General features: G+C 41.4%; 1 protein-coding gene across 11 annotated transcripts in view; it reads right to left on the reverse strand.

Moving 5' to 3' along the window:
* Nucleotides 1-1,276: 1,276 nt before the first annotated feature.
* The window catches only part of FBXL7 (F-box and leucine rich repeat protein 7), a 169,998-nt gene continuing 153,572 nt past the window's right edge, over nucleotides 1,277-17,702 (reverse strand). For 3 of the 11 annotated variants that reach the window (XM_064428119.1, XM_064428137.1, XM_064428144.1), the window contains exons 3-4: nucleotides 8,816-9,427; nucleotides 1,277-4,275 (exon numbers count right to left, since the gene is read on the reverse strand). In XM_064428119.1, coding sequence (XP_064284189.1) covers nucleotides 3,539-4,275; nucleotides 8,816-9,427 — 1,349 coding nt within the window. In that variant the 3' untranslated portion in view covers nucleotides 1,277-3,538. The other 8 variants (XM_064428174.1, XM_064428156.1, XM_064428171.1 and 5 more) reach the window with 8 other exon arrangements.

Here is a 17,702-nt window from a genome sequence, read left to right on the forward strand (position 1 = left end):
ATAAGAGTCTGGACCTGCTTCAAGCCTAGTGCTAAAATTAGATATTTTACTAGCTTTTTAATTTTTCAGTTCAAAGTCTAGAAGTTTTGAGAAACCACATAAACCACTACTGAAGGTTTCCGTCTGGACCACGGTTCTGAGTTCAAGACATCCAACAGAAGCTGTTTTGCATTCTGTAGGAAGCCAGATGAGCACAGCTTGAACAGGCAAAAGTGTTGCACTTCTCATCAGTTTCATGACGATAATATGAAAAATACAGTTCTACTTTTTACAAAAGCCAAGGGAAGGATGAATACCTAGACACAGAGTTTTGGCTATAATCACAGTGCACGGTAGTTTAGATGTGCCTTTTCTAAGAGACTCCTCTCCAGAGGACACAAATGATTCCGAAGACATAAACAACATGCCAGCCTGACTGATGTGATTCATTGCTGCCTTCCTTTGATGAGATCACCATATGCTATTGCAGAGCAGAAGAAGCCTTGGTGCCTGAGCCTGAATTTTATGGTTCAAGAATCACCTATGTTTTCACTCAGGAAATTTATAGTCTTTGCTAACCCTAAACTAGAAGACACATCAGTCACACATTGCAACTTTTCCAGCAAACTCAGTTCCACATGCACTGTTTCAGTTTTTTCCAGTGCAGTTTTTTTCCAGTATTTTCTGGTTCTGTCATTTTGGAAGTAGACATAGGAAAAAAGGTTAAAAGTCAAATCAGGCAAGCTGCATCAATAAGTTAAGCTCAAATTGTCTTGAAATAAGTAGCAGTCTCAGAGTACCAACTCAGATCATGTAAGACTATGTACTTAAAAATATTTGGCTTAGAAAAATTACCTTTATTGACTTTCCACCAGTGCCCCCCTGAGAAGGGTTTCTACAGCATGCAAAAGGAAACACTGCTCCAGTAAGTGCTCTATCCTTTCAGTCATTCCATTTTACTTTTCTCATCAAATATGTTAACATGCCTTTAAACCAATGCAGAGGCCCTCCTGAAATTTTTATACATTTTTTTAATATGTTGGTTTTTTCTTTTACTTCCAGTTTCTGATTATGTTTCAGGGTCAAGAAGAACCACATGAGGAAAATCAAATTTTAGAGAGATAGGTGAGGTCATAATCCATAATAATTTTTTTTCCCTCTTTTCACAGTCATTTACCTACCTGATGGGTTGATACACTCAATCACTCACCTATTTTTTGAGTTTTATAAACAGTTAATTTTTTCTTTTTCACTAGCAATTAATCACTTAGTGCAAATGACGCTGCATGCTCATCAGTTACCAATATATTGCTTTATTTCTTGGTAGCAAATTAAGGCTTTATAGTGAGATTTGTACAGTACAGGCCAAATTGAAACATTAGAAACTTTAAAAACCACGTAGCACTATTCACTCACTTCAACATAGCCAGAAAAGTAGCTTTTTTTTTTTTTTAATAAACAATTAAATGTTACTAGTGAGGCCTTATATTTCATGAGTGCAAATGGCTCAAAATCCCACCATCCTCAGGGCTCAACATTTAAATTTCTTGAGGCCATTTTTAGATAAAGGATAAACAGAAAGTATAGCTGGCTCAGATAAAATATACTGTATTACTTGCTGGAGAAGAATCTCTTATTTTAGAAATATGGAAAGGAAAACCAAAATGAAATTAACTGTCCAAGGGATGGGATCACCTCATATTAGTCACTGACCAGTAGCAGTAGCAATGACAAATTCATTTTCCATGGCCCTCTTTGTCTTAGTATAACTTAATTTATAATTCAGAGCTGATGCCATCCTGTATATTAAAAAATCCAAATTTGGAGGAAGATACATAAGTTACAGAAATTTTTGCAGGGGTACGACAAGTTCCCTCTCCAGGGATATGTCCAAACCATTGCCCTTTTTTTTTTTTTTTAATTTGAGAGAGCATTGCTATAAGCATTTCCTCAGCAGTTACGTGTTTTTCTTAGGCATATTGATTTTCACTTCATAGCACTGATTTTATTAGTGTTGTCTGGAGATGATGGAACTACTGCTTATGAAAACCAGACACAGCGCTTCCCTTATGAGACACAGTGTTTGAGCTGAGCATATGAATTCACCTGTCAGTCAGGCGCAGGGGGCCTACCTGAAAATATCATCACCCTTCACCCTTCACGTGTCTGGCTTTCAGATCTGAGCATGACACGTGAAAATGCAGAGGAACAGCTGCCAGAAAATTGTGAAGAAAGTAACCATGAATCAACCACATGCTCTGGGGAAGGAGCCAACGAGATGTGGGACTTCCAAAAACTCCTGTTCATGCAAGAGCAAGAGTGACCATGAGGAGCTCCCAGTGTCACAGGGCAACTCTGCTATTTAATTCTTTGTTGAACACAGCTGCATCTCCAGCCTAAGGGAACACACAGAGCCAAAGTCTCAAAGAATCTAAATCTAATGTGAATAACACTCCAAGGCTCTCTGTCCCTAGGGGTGTTATCTAACATCAGGTCTTTGAAGTCTTGAGATCAGCCATCTATCCTTTGAACTGGAAGGCCACAGAGAAGGGTCAGGTTTCCAAGTGTGTTAAGGCACATACTAGCTTGACCTAAACTCAAGTCCCTGCTTTGCTCAGGGAACATCCACTACAGTGGTGCTGAAAAGGTACAGCAAAGGGACAAAGCCAGACTTTCTGGTGACAGCCACGCAGCACAGCAATTGGGACTGCCCCGTGCAAGCTGCTTCACAATGCCTCAGAGCCTCTCTGCTGTCCTACAGTACTATCTCAGCTTGTTGCAGACTTACAGCAGCTTCTCAGGCTGGCTTGCTGGCTTTTCCTTTTGCCAGGCCACCAATATCTCATTTGTTCTCCTTCACTCAGGTGAATACATCAGTTCTCTACTACCAGAGGATGGTACTATACACGCTGGAGAGGACAAATTTAGAAATGAAGGCAAGTAGCGATGATGCATGAGTGACCTGGAGGTGGGCTTCCCAAGAGAATCCATGCATGGGCACAATCTCCAGATTCACTCAGCAGAAGTGCTCAGCAATGGCCAGCAGGTCTTACTCTGCTTCAAATGGATATGTTTAAGAACATTACCCAGTATCTCCTGAGGGATTACAATGGATGACTATCAGCCATATTGGAAAAAGTTGGGGAACACAGACACAATATTGCATAGTCAGCTTCATGAGCACAGCTAGAATTCAGACGTATTTGACACAGCTTAGTAGCATTTCCAAAGGAGGGATTATGTGCTATTTCCTTTGGAGGCAGCTACTGTAGCCTGGGACAAGATCATGGCTCTTATGGAAATGACACCCCACCGGGGATGCTGAGCACTCATTGCTTTTGCATTAAGGCGGCCTCTCCACGGAGACCCACGGCACCTTAAAAAGTGATCATACAAAAAGCAAACAAAATAGTCTTCTAGAAAACCCCTCACCCATAAGGTACAAGAAAAACTGACTCCCGTGAGCGACAGAAAAGACAGCATTACTGAATATGGGAGCATGTGTTTATACATCAGTGTTTTTAAAACTGCATTGCAATGACAGGTGTGGAGTGTCCCTTCAGAAGAAAGCAGGGTTGGTGTGCTCTATAATACAGCGCTTGCAATGTCGTTTAACGAATCGCAGAGCATCCACAGAGACTTCGCAGTCCTGCACGTTCAACATCTGCAGGTCAAAACAGTTGGCAGCTACAATCTGCAAGCCCTGCCCAGTGATGCTCTCGCAGGATTTCAGGCTCAGGCGCTTTAGGTTGAAGCAGTTGAGGGCTAGAAACTCCAGGCCGGTGTCTGAGACCAGAGGGCACTTGCCAATGTCCAGCGATTTGAGTTTTGTGCAATTCTTGGCGAGGTACTCCACGCCGTGGTCCGTGATGCCCTCGCAGCCCCGCGCGTTGAGGTAGCGCAGCTTGCTGCAGTATTTGGCGATGTATCGGATGCCCACGTCCGTGATGCGGCCGCAGTGAGCGATGCTCAGGTATCGGAGACGCGACTCCAGCTTGGCGATCTCCCGCATGCCGAAGTCGCTGACGAAGCGGCAGTCGCTCACGCTCAGTTCCTTGATGGATGTGCAGTAAATCATCAGGTAGCGCAGACCCTCGTCGGTGATGCGGACGCAGCGGCGCAGGTACAGGTGGGTCAGCTGAGTGCAGTGGGCGGCAATGGTGTGCAGTCCTTCGTCCTCCAGGACGAAGCAGTCTGTCATGTCCAAGTAGCGGATGGAGATTTGCTTCCCGTGCAAGGGAGACAGCTTGATGGAGGCCTCGCGAGTCAGACTGATGCACGTTACTTTGGAGCAGCCTAAGTGGAAAAACACAGTGAGTTTAAGCAAGCAGTAAAAACAAAGCACACTGCAGGACTAGAAAGGTGGATGTGGCGTGCTGGACATGATGAAGGTATCCTCATGTTGCAAGAGTGGAATCATCCTGACTGACTGCTCTGATTTGCTGGGCTGAGTCCCCACACCAGAGGAAACAATAAACTCCATGGAGTCAGTGAGGTTACTTTGAGATTGTGAGCCCTGGAAAGCAACGGACTGGTTTTGTCCATATCCTACATGTAAAATGGTGCTCCTGGGCTTATCTGGGTACAGCCTATGATCTGTTACTGCAATATAAACCCAGTGACAGTCAGAGAAAAGGATACTACATGACAACCAATGCAGTTTTTTGATCAGTCTCGTTGCTGACTGGCTGAATTTGCAAACATCAGAGGCTCTTTCACCATCCAAACTCATTATAGAAAACACAACCCAGCTCCCTTTTCCCTCCTCCCCTGCCCCGAGCATTTGGAGAACAGATGTGAATCCAGGCCCAAGCCTGCAATGTGGGAAGGATGCAAAACTATGGCCCAACTCTGTGCTTGCAGAAGGGTGGAGATTTGGATAACCTAAGGAGGATGGAGCAAACTGGTAGGAGCCAACAGACTAATAAGGGCATACGAGGACACGGACAGACAAAGAAAAGGATTGTGTTCAATGAGAAAGTCTGGCCATGAGTGGAGGTAACTAGACTGGAGGAGAAACACCAGACCTTGCAAGGAAAGACAAAGAACTAGATTAAAGGGAAAAATACACACAGACTTTCCCCATTTTTAACCTCAACTCATTGCATAGTGGAGAGCGAAAGCTTTTTTTGGAAAGTGTGGTTTCTGCTGCACTGCAAACTGGCAGTCTTCGGCTTCTTAGGAAAATTCTTAAACTGTGCCAAGTTTAGCTGGGCACTTTGCATTAGCATAGCTAGAAACAGCTGCAAGAAATGAGAGTCTACCCATTAGTGATTAAGGCCCAACAGTTTTAGCCATAAATGGCTACTCAGAGAATTTCTGCAGGTTATGCTCAAAGAGGTGCCCCCAGGTAGAAATAAAAACACCTTTTCTTTATTGCTGGAACGCTGGCCAAGCAGTATGAAGTGACTCATAAAAAGTGATGACCTTACAGCTCGGTGTATCAGAAACTCTGCAAAATACTGTAGTGTGGAATTAGAGAGCATGATGATGTATGGAGACTGCCTCAAAAACTTACATGACCCAAAGCTATACCACTTGCTATTAGAGGTTGTCATTCAGAGGCTTAGTGGAAGGTATGAACATGCTTCAGTTCTTAAAAGCAAAAAGGAAAAATATCACTTGAGATAACCGTGTGGACTCACACAAATGCTGTAAGAAATGTGGGATATAGACTTGAAACATTTTGCCACCTGCAACTAGATTTCAACATTCATCATTAAAATTTATGCTAGATCTTTAATTTGGATTTCAAATTTAGTTGAACAGATGCAAAGTTTACTTTAGACCTCACACAATTAAATGAGCAAATTGTGCACAGATCATGTGGAAGAAAGACCTTGAAGTAAAACACTCCGTTCAACAAACATCTTAAAACTGATTGCTATTTTGTCTTCATACTGTTTCAGATCCATCGCTCTGGAGCAATCTCTGGAAACACTTTTGCCTTCAGGTAAGTACTATATACACACTCAGTAACACAAAGGATTGTTTTGAAGGGAACCAGAACAATACTAATGGTGTAAAAAATTCACCACTAGTATATTCTTTGAAGTAGGTGATACAAAATGCATGGAAAGAGTTTCACCGAAGAAGCTGGCACCTAGGCAGAGTTATGCTGCACCTGATGTAGCTGCTGCTGTTGCATTTGGCTGAGAAGGTTGCTGGATTAAGAAGTCGGTCTGGATATTTTATATTCTGACGAGAATTCAAATTTAAAACCAGCTTAATGAGAATGATGCATCCACGAGGCCAAGGAGAACATTTTGTCTGCTGAGAGTCCAAGAAGGTTTAATGACTGTAATTAGAAAGTGAACGGGTCAGAAGTCTCTCAGCAGGGCTGGAGTCACATACATCAGTTGTGTGATCATGGTTTTGTCAAGCTCAGCACTGCCATGTCTAGTTACTTTGGCTACACTGTAAAACATTTCATGGGAAGGATATTCAAAACAGTTTCACCAGAAAAATGAGTCCATGCTGATACAGAAGTGACTGATTTTTAGGCAAAATGTCAGGTTCCTGGGTCCGCAACAATCTTCCTGTCCTAAATAATACAAAGTGTAAAAATAAAGCTCTTGTGACAGGATTTTCCATAAAGTATAACTGATTTCTAAAAAGGAGGAGAAACGTCCAAACAGACCGAAAAACATATTGGCTGGAGTATTAGACAATAACTTGCAGTCAAGCTCAACCAACTTCAAGCAATATCTCAGACCTGTCCACAAAGTGGATGCTGACAGTGACAGAACTTATATTGTGGAAAGCTCCTAAAATTAATACAAACATCTGGTTTTGACATTAAAGATTTTGGTACATTTTTGCTGCCAAGTAGCCATCCAAAGGGGAAAAGGATTCAACTAGATGTACAACTGTGAACTGGGATTTAATTAACTAGCAACTAGCATCACCCCCCAACACACACACCCACATCCTCTTGCTCAGTATGGAACCAAACCAGTGGAACACTTCAGTCCCGAGAATTTCCTCAACATGTAGGTGCAAGCCTTGTCCTCAAACTACAGAGAGCAGAATGGGAAAATGAAATCCTCTTTCCAAAACATCCTCCAAAATTACCCACATTACAATGGAAAAAAGTGGACTCAAAACAAGGGCTTGGAGACTGATTATCCTCAATTCATATGGTACATGCAGCAAAAGCTATATGTGAACCCAAACACCCTGACTTCTAAGCATATTCAAAAGCAGGATTTTCCCCTCACATGCTCCAAACAAAAAGAACAACTTAGGAAAAAACAAAATTAAAATTACTTTTCTCTCTCTTTGATGAGACAAAATTGAAGGAATACAGGAATTTTATTCGACCCCTGTACACTTTATACCAAACTGATGAGCTCTTGGGGACAGACACTACCTTCTGGGTATGAGAGTAAGAGGGATGGGAAAACCACAAATGAAGACAGACCCCAAAAGAACCCACTGCAAAACCTGGTATCATCTTTTCCTTTTCCCTGCCTTTGAAAAAGTCACCTTTGTTCTACAGCACATCCATATATAAGAGCTGTGGACCAAAGCATTTTCAACCCCCTACATGCCCCCAGAGTGTGAGCTTCAAAGCTCTAGGTCTAAATCAAATAGCTACCTACATTTTTTCAAGAACACTGGAGATCCTTCAACCCGAATGTGTGATTAACAATCCAGAACTAATGCCAGTGTGTACCAACAACAAGTAATTCATATATAAGGTCACTGTGAATAGACTCCTGTGGAGTTCCATAGACTCCTTATTGCCTTGTGTTTCAGAAAGCAATCACGAAAAGGGCATAATTCTGATTTATTGATATTTGTTATGATGCCTTCCATGACATTCTGTCATCCTAGGAATGGAGTGAGAGAACTGGGTAAATCAGCTTAAAAAAATAAAAAGGCAGAGAAAAGAATGCAAATCAGTGTACTCCAGATAGGTAGCCTTGGAAAAAGCATCTGGTACCAGTGACTCAACAGCTTCACTTTCTATCCCCTGCTGTTTAATCCCGTCTTCATCATTCTTGTTGCCACTGGTGCCTCTGCAATGGCAAGTCTGGTTCGACTGATTTATGATGGCATTAGACTGATAACAGATGAGATCACAAAGTAAATGTTGAGCAGCAAATTTACTTCAGTGCTCTGCTTGGCTGCATCCTTTCCATTAAGTGCCAACCTATTTGCAAGAGGAAATACTGTGCAGCTGACCTTGGGAAAAAAACATCTTGTTTGCCCAGAGCAAGTTTGAAGAAAATTGTCTAAAATATTTCTGCTGATCTAAACAGCTTTAAAAAAAAAAAAGGGGGAAGAAAAGAGAAAAAAGTTCAAGTGCATAAGTCTTGTTAAAATAGCAATGGAAACAAGGGGACCTTGGAGTTTAGCTGGGGATGACAACAGATATTAATACTCAGAAAAAAGGCCTAGCACTTATTCTGAGCTCCTCCTCAAGTCACTTACCAGATTACAGATGTATTGACTACCGATATATAATCTACACATACATGTGTGTGAAAAAGATAAACAAATTTTGCTGAAGTAACTAGGCTTCACCACTTGATGTAGCACTGACCTCAGTGTTGGCCCTTCTATGGCTTTGTGCCAAAATCTGTAATAACTCCTTGTGCCATTTGAACAGGCCACCTCTGCTAGCTCACTTCCTTTGGAAGAGGCCCTGGCCACTCCAGAGATGTTGCTGGCATTAGGGGCACTGAGAGTTTAGTGGTGCCTGTCTCACAGGGGCTCTGCTAGGAGACAGTCATTCCTACTTTGAAAGGCAACACTGAAAGGATAAGCGTGTGCAGTTATGGAGTTTGACAAACTTCAAAAGCACCTGTATTGGAACATTCCCTGTTACCTGACACATCCAGGTGTTCCAGGTTTGGGCACAGTGACACGACATCAAAGACTGCCTCATTGGAGATGTTGTAACAGCCAGACACCTCCAGCCTCCGCAGTTCTGGACAGCACTGGGCAATGGTGTAGAGTCCTCTGTCTGTGAGCCGCCTGCAGCCACTAACAATTACCGTCTCCAACATGAGACATACGTTGGGAGTATCCTGACAAAGCCTCCGGGTCAGCACTTTGAGAGCCCTGTCTACGTTGATTGTCTCGCCAGTCAGGCGAATTGTCCTCCAAAGCCGCGGGTCCCAGGCCAGGTTGTACCAGCGGCGGCACACGCGGGCACAGCGGCACAGCTGGTTGGTGGGCAGGAAGGAGAAGATCTGGATCATGGCGTGGTCAGGCAGCCGGTCTATGTTGGCCTGCTCCTTCTGGTGCTTGGATGCCAGCCGGATGAGAGGATGGGTGAGACGGGTGGGAGGCGGCGAATGGACCATGGCAACGGTTTCCCCAGTGACTGAGGATGAGGACGTCGACGAACCTCTGCCATTTTGGAACCCAGGGGAATTCGGTGGAAATATTAATGCTGGACTGGGTGTGCTGAGCGTTCGCATGCTCAGGTCGGAATCTGGAAGATAGAACACACAATTTCAGTGAGCACTGGACAAAGAGCTCTCTGCATAGCCCAGCACCCTGCTACCCCATTTGCTAATGGAGTATGATGGACTTGAGGTTTGTTGGGGGTTAAGCAGTCACTTCTACCAGTCAGAGTGAGAAAACGTATTTCAAAAGCCATGTGAGCAAAGGAGATGATGCAGTTCTGAGTTCTGAAGAGGAGACAGCAGTGGAAGGATTTTTTTAAAATCCAAGGATTTTTATTCTTTATACTCTTAATTAAACATGGAATTGAATTATTATTATGTTTGAGTCTCAGCCTTTTTTTGGCAGAAAGTAACTGTCCATAACCTTGACAGCTGTGAGCTCTTTGGGGCAGAGAATGCCGCAGTCCTTCATCTCTCAGCTCCTTCAGCCATTCAGCAGGAGGCCAAAAAAGAGCTCTGCTTCCTTCACCAGATCTGGGCAGATGGGAAAAGCTCAATGCATACAATTATTTTCAATGTGTCATCAGAGAAGTTAATATCTCAGTCATGGAAACTGAAACTCAGAAGTTCATCCAAGAGCCCAGTGACTAGTTCTTCATGTGCACACAAAAAACACTCCTTTCCAATGGACTAAAGTGAACTTCAGTTGGAAAAAAAAAAAGCCCAAAAAAGTGACTGATGAAGAAACAGCATGCCCAGAAAGTTGTTGGAGAATTGTTATACAATATTTACATACTTATTTCTAGGCCTATTTGTCACACTGGAAAGCAGTCAACTCAACTCCCCCAAAAAATTTGCTACTTCTTTACCTTCTTTAGTTCATTTTAGTTGCCAAAATCAAGCACAAAAATTGAGATTTTTTTTTTTTGCTACTAAGAAAAGTTACCTTTGCTGTAAGGTTATTTCAACTGTTTTCCCTGTGTGCTGACATTGCCTACAAGTATTTTCCACTCGTCCTCCCAGTTTCTCCATGGAAACCAAGTCAAAGACTGGAAGACAACTAAAATATAACTTTGATAGTCAAGCAAATGCCCTGGACAGTACATTTAGAGGCTCTAAGGATATTTTAGCAGTATGATACACAAGATACAACGAGTGTATGAGGGATGCATGCTGCTGCTGAGCACACTCCCTCCACCTTGGTACTGATCTCAACAGAAACTCTTTATAAAGGAAAGCAGAAATTAATACAGTAACCACAACTTAGTTACCAGCAGAATAACAAGTTTTACAGACAGACAATATTTTCAGAGGGCCATGATTTTCTCCACATCACATGTCCTGCTGTCACATCAATGTTCAGGCCTGTCAGGGAAGTGTACAAAGGCCACCCCTTAAGTAACACTGACTCTGCAGCTGTGTGACTGTGACAGCACAGATAAGGGACAAGCAAGAGACAGCCAGAAATGCATTCCACAAACACGTCCATACCTGGATTGGGCAGAGTTTTTAAATTAAGTACATTTTTGGTGAATTTGATCGTTACACATAAACTTCCCCATGAAGCTTTTACTTAGTCCAGCACAGGCCTGCTCTGATCTCACTACCTACAACAACAGCAACCACAGGCGTGTATTTTCACAGTGTGTCTGCAAGTAAAAGAGGCACAAATATTTAGCTGAAGAACCCAAGACACAAAGTTCAATGGCTTGCTCAAGATCACCTAATTGAGTTGCAGAGACCTCAAAATCATCTTCTCACACCGTGGAGGAAAAACCTATACTACCCAGCTCCTTCCCTCTTCCTCTTCTGCATCTTGTTTTACTTAGAAATTCACTGTTTCAGCAAATGAAAGAACATTTTCCCCAAGGCTTCTGAGTCCATGCTATGGCTATGTGGTCCTAACACAGGGATTTGTGTATTTATAAGCAAGAACAGTATCTTCATGCTGAGTGGGTTTTGCAGACACTCTGCTCCCTTTGAGAGCTCCTAATACCCCCCTGGCAGCTTTTGCAAATAATTGCATCGAAGAGTGTTATTTGGTAAGCATCTGGTATATGCTGGTATTTTTAAAATGAGATTTACAGCTGGAGAGAAAAATCCAACCAGCAGCAGCCAGGCTCCTGCAGACAAGCACTGACTCCACAGGCCTCTTAGGCAACAGTCTCTGAGATTAATTTTTGAAAGGACTTACCATATGTTTGACCTCCTTCACATTATCACCAAAACCAGTGACAGTGCCTGAAGCTAAACATGTGCAGAATATGTGGCAGTCTTTACTTTTTGCTCCTTTTTTTAGATTTTAATACAAGAATGTTTCTAATATAAATGAATATACACTTTTTTTTCCAAGTGCTGGATGTATTTTCTACTACTACTTGTATTTGATATTGTCAATTCCTCTCGTTTTACTTTTTCATTTGCTTTGGGCCTTTTTCTTGGTTGACTGTTGGTTGTTTGTTTTACACAAACCAGAACAAAAAGGAAAACAAAATGATATAAATAAAAAACCACAGAAGAAACACTTGTTTCTATTCCACAAAACAGAACTAAAATCAAAAGCAAAAAGTTAAAATTATTTACATCTGCTTTAAACAATTTTTAGTCCTGTGGGAATGAGTACCTTCTGTAAGACACAGCATATTTGGAAAACATACATTTTTAGTCAGTTATCACTAAAAACACCTTGAAATTTCTGTAGGGTCTTCGTTAGTTCTACAGTCTTCATTAGTTTCCATTTCTACTTAAGCATAAAAAAGCCTTTCATACTCCATGATTTTCCCCCTTCCCCTGCTGAGCAATGCTCCAGGATAATGCGGCTAATCTCCACTACTTTTGGATCAGAAGTGGCATTCCTTCATCACTCCTGGGCACTGTGAATAATCAATACCTTAGACATTCTGGGTGTGTAATGAATACTAATATGTGTTTTTTAACTTAGACTTTGAGCTAAAAAAGGCCTGACCTTCTGTTTTACGTGTATGCTCTGTGCTCTCTGCTCTCTTAATTCTCTCATTAGTATAGCAGTTCCAGATGTGCATCCTGTATTTCCTTTCCCTTCAGTCCTGAAGGTGCATCGTGTAAAACTTGCTCCCTCCATCCTCGGGGCGCGGGCTTCCAGACAGACACATACACATGCACCCTGTGTCCCCACCACAAAGTATTGTGGAAAAAGACCATAGTGGTGTCACTGTGTTTAAAAAAGTGAGTTGTGAACACATTACTGCTCTGTTGAGCCCATAATGCAATATGCTCTCAGACAGGAATTTTGCTGGTAGCTCAGCTGAACTCCACAGAGGTATTTCTGCTTACTGTTCGCTGTACACCCCCTAAGGGGAAACAAAAAATAAAAAAAAAATAGCAGGTGAGTCCAGGAGCCTTACTGCCAGGAAAAACTTGGAAAGCTTTTTGCTAGCATTTAAAACTTCAGCAAAACACTTGGTCTACTGTACATTTTCCAGACTTTTCTAATGTTGTTGGGAGGGGCTTCCTGTAGCACTATCTCAACCTCTAGGAGTTTCCTTAGAATTTTGTTCTTCACCATTTACTGAGTGCTAGCCAACAGGCTGGGGCAGTCTGAGAAAAGAGCAACTTAAAGACCATGTAACATTAATAAACACAAACCTGCAAGTACAAATGAAGTTGCTGATTACAGTTCTCAGTACACATCTTTATACACTCACGCGCCCTATACAAGCATTTATCTTGTAAACACAATTGAAATGTGACTTTAATTTTGGTGATCTTAGAAAGTAAAAGCAAATTAGAAAGCAGCCCTGCACTTCTCTCCCTACAACCTCTTTTGCCCCTTTACCTCCAATCTTCTATGCAAGATACCTTTTATTAAAGCTTTGATCAAACTCTGAAAGTTGTTTGTTGATGTAAGAGAAAATTTCTTAACAATCTTTAAAGAAATCTCAAAAGATGCGTGCCAGAAACAGAACCATAAAAGCTGACACAGAGGGAGAAAATGCACTAGAAGGAGTTTCCTTATTCCACTAGGAATCTGGTTTATTTCAAAGGATTTTTTCTCCCCAGTTTGTTTCCCAATTAATAGATATGTATGGTAACAAAAAACCTTTAAATATATAAGATTTCAGCCAAGATCTAACCTCCATTCCTTCTGGCATCGACAACAATATGATTTCAGAACCAGAGAGAGAAAACAGTGTTGAATTTCCATTACTCCAGTAATGCACACTAACATGGGACACTTGATGTCCAGGTCCCAGCATAGACTTTTTAAGATTGAACCATTTTCCATTATTAAGGCATGACTCCATTCATTCACACCTTCCACTACAATATTGTGAATGAGTCTTTTTTGAAATGAATGCCATAATGAGTTCTAGAAGCTGACAAAATTAAAATGAAAATTTTGCAAATATCAATCAAACTTAAGATTATCTGACAAGTGAAAAGGATCCTCCATGTTGACCTTATGTCACCACTGACATTTTTAGCAAAACTAAGACAAAAAAAAACCAAAACTGTGTTCAAGCTCTGAGAAAGTCAGTATAGGTGAGAAAAATAAAAAGTAATTGTCTCATTTTTGTAAACATTAGCTGCAGAGTAATGTGCACAAAGAAGCATTTACACAGCGTGCCAAAACGTTACTGACTTAGCATCTCTTTAATAAGCATTGTGTAGATATTACATATTTTATTAAGTGCAATATGGGCTATAGACTTCACATTTTTACCATCAACCTCAGGCATGCCAAGTAAGTACTTCTTTTACAGAGACTGGGGGAAAATGGGAACTAAATGGTTGCAGCAGCGACAATCAACAGTGCAAAGGGGAACAGAGGCTTCTACGGGGGATACAAGGTGGGCTGATTCAAGGAGAGACTTGTGAATTTGACAGATTTCAAACATGGCTGTGTGCCCTTGGATGAGGGTAGGAAAGGGAGTTAGCTAGGACAGCAGGCTACAACCCAGCCATTTTCTTTCCAAGGCCCTGGGTATGGACAAAGTTCCATAAAAAGTGCTACCTACAAAAAATTAAAGAGCTCTTCCACATTGCAAACATCTTCACAGGCATTTTTCTCAGGATAAGTTACCCTACTGACCTCGGTTCCTCCCAGTCCCAGGAGGCTGGGAGGAACTGGAGACTCTGAGATAGCAAAGAGGCAGCTGGAACAAAACTCACATGCAAACTTGTGTGGGGCTGCAGCAGTCAAGAATGCCAGAAGGAAAGGGTTGCCCAGTGGAGATAGCTACATGATTTTGCAACCTTTTACAATGAAGAACATACAGAATAAGTTGGATGAGCTCTCTCAAATCTCTCCAAAAACACTAAGTACACCTAAACCATCTCTGACGCGCATGTCTGCCCTGTTTTTAACTGCTAGGGGCAGCTATTACTCAGCTCACTGAGGTGCCTGTTCCAGTGTTGACACTGTATCAAGTTTCTAAGTTTTTTCCTCTTATTTGGCTCATATAAGAAGCTGTTTCTTGCCCCTCTCCTTGTGCTTGTGAAGAATGAGAGGTCTTCACTCTCCCTGTAAGGATTTCTTACATGCATTTGCCTTTCTTTTTATTAGTCATGTTACTAATATTCCCTGTTTCCTCTATCTTTTCCTTTACCTTTTCTCCTATCTGTGTGTTTTTCTCTTGAAGCACAATGCTCTGAACTAAGCACCACGCACCACCCAACCTCACCAGCAGTGGTGAAAGTGGAGTCCTTTGCACCCTATTTCACGGAAACCACATTTTCAACCTTCCAGATTTCAACAGTCCCAAAAGGCTGATGTATTTTCACTATGTGACTCAAGATATTGCTGGGATTCCCATGTGCCATACAGCACCTAGATATTTATTTTCCTCACCTGTGTTTATAGAATCCATTCATCTTCCCTACACCTGTCTGCTTGGTTTTCTCTCTCCTTAATCTACTTTTTCAAGAGTATTTTGAGCACTGAGAAACCTTCTCAGAGTGTTAGTTTCCAATTTTCCAAATACCTTGCAGCTCCAGGGCCATAAATTTTAACCCATTTCTCTAGATATTAGTAATTTTATGCCTCAATTCAATTGAAAAGGATGGTTCCTAGAGAGAAATGGAAAGTCTGCTCACAAAAATTGCAATCCATTGCAGATGAGGCCAGCTCTGTTGGTCAGAGCATGGTGCTGGTAACCATAAAGTTGTGGATTTAAACTCTCTGAGGGCCATTCACTCAAGAGCTGGACTCAATAGTCTTTGTGGGTCCCTTCCAAATCAGCATATTCTGTGATTTCTAAAGGGTTCTTCCTGAAACAGCATCACAGCTGACAAATAGTGATATTCCCTTCAGTACCTACTTTATCTTATAATGATTTTGTTTACTTTGTATTTCACCAGTTTGTTTCCAATACACACATGCAAAAGTCCAAATAAACCTGAGATGGCTTACAGCTACTGCTTCCCTTACACCAGACAGTATTTTTTTGTGCCAAACCAGAAAATTACATGGAAAACTGAGGTCAAAGGAACATGAACACTTTGGCAAAGGTGAAAACTAATTTTTTATCCTGTGAGATCTTGTCAGTCATGCAATTCCTGTGTTAAGAGCAAAGACCTGCAGCAGAGCTTGATTTGTCAGTGTAAGAATAAGCAACCTTGGAGCTCACAAAGTAATCACATCCACATGGTCTTGGAAGGAACAGTTCCACAGAACTTGAAATAACCTTTTATGGTTTTTAAAAACCTGCTTTAGAATGTAATAAGAAACTGTACCTATTGTATAAGACTAGAGGCTTTGTGGAAGAGGGATATGTTAACTAATATCTGTAGCTGTTCATAGCAGTTTCTGTGTAACACTTTACACCTTGGATTATACTGGTGTAGCTTCCCTGAGACGCTGAGCTCCAGTTTTCTTTAGCCTATAAACTCTTCTATACACATTTGGAGACCTGATCTTGCATTCCTGGCATATTCACAATAGATGCCTAAAGTCAAAGAACATTGCAAGTGAAGTAATAATTATAGTTTTATTAAGCAAATAATTCTTCCTTACAATGTATTTGTGGAAAGCTGGAACTAATTTCCCCCCTACTGACTTTGTCCCCTGCCACTTGGCAGGAATTCATTTTATCCCCCTATTTTTGAACGAAGCTAAAAATACAAAGACTGAGGGGGAGGAAAAGCAAAGAAGTAATTCACTATTAATTTAGGAAGTCAGAGCACCTTAATTTAGCCTTCTGTACCACTGATGATACTAGCACATCAGCTCTGAGAAAAGGGTTTCACAGTACAGCATTGCAGGGAAGTATATAGAGATGGATTGGAAGGTGCATTTTTTCCATGTTCTGTAAATATGTATCCCAAAATGAATTCCACACATGCTTAAGTAAAAGCTCTGCTCAAATCTTTCAGTCAGATGCTCTCCCAACTCTTTATGGTATGCCAGGGAGCTCCTCCAGCTGAGCTAGTTTATATTTACATTAGCAAGGAGTGCAGCCCAGAAAGAGGAGTTCTGTGGAGCAAAACTAATATTGCTGAAAACCCAACATCCACAGGCCTGGGAAGTGGCTGTTATTTTTTTGCCAATATTTAATTTAATCCCCAACCCTGAATGCTCAGTAGGGGTTGCCTTTGGTGCTTTAGGTGTACTGCCAGAACATATTTTTTGGCTTTAGTTTTGCTTGAGTGTAACTGGGTTCATACACCTTGTGGTGGTTACTAAAACAGAGTAAGAAGGAGAGGCATTTAAAAAGCAAGCTTTGGACTTGAACAAAAATGCTAATGTAGATAAACTCACTGGTCAGAAAAAGCCCCTGTCTACCTCCTCAAAACCATGAGTTATCATCACCCATCCTATTCCATACCACTCTGAGGAGAGGCATCCTGTGCCCTGCTGGATTTTCAAGGCTGGATTATCAATGGACAAGACACACTGCATTTCATCAGCCCCCATTTTTGGGATTATCACACTTGTGAGGATCCATGCATTGCTCTGAAATGTGCAAACCAAATGTAGTTAAAACAAAAGCAATAATTTTACAAAATGCTTCTAAATAAGCACCTTCAACATATTTCAATATAAAGGTTTAAATAAAACAACAAAAATACAGCAAGTTTGCTTGATTTCAAATCATACTAAAAGTCTGCCATCAGCTCTCTCTCTTCTGGTAAGTTTGACAGCCTCAATTAACCCAGAAACCCCATCCTGGTGTATACAAAAAACCTTCCCAATTTATCCAGAGAATGACTTGTTTCAGTGAAACAGGCTTACAACTATAACCTGCCTTTTCTTTGAATTACTCTAACATGCTCCAAGGTCAAAATTTTGTCAGGTAAAACATTTTTCCATCTGACTAGACAACATCTACATTACTGTGTTCCACTTTTAGAATCCACTATTCTTTATTTTTCATTTAAGAC

This window comes from Passer domesticus, chromosome 1 (genome assembly GCF_036417665.1).
Source record: "Passer domesticus isolate bPasDom1 chromosome 1, bPasDom1.hap1, whole genome shotgun sequence".
Classification (NCBI taxonomy): Eukaryota; Metazoa; Chordata; class Aves; order Passeriformes; family Passeridae; genus Passer; species Passer domesticus.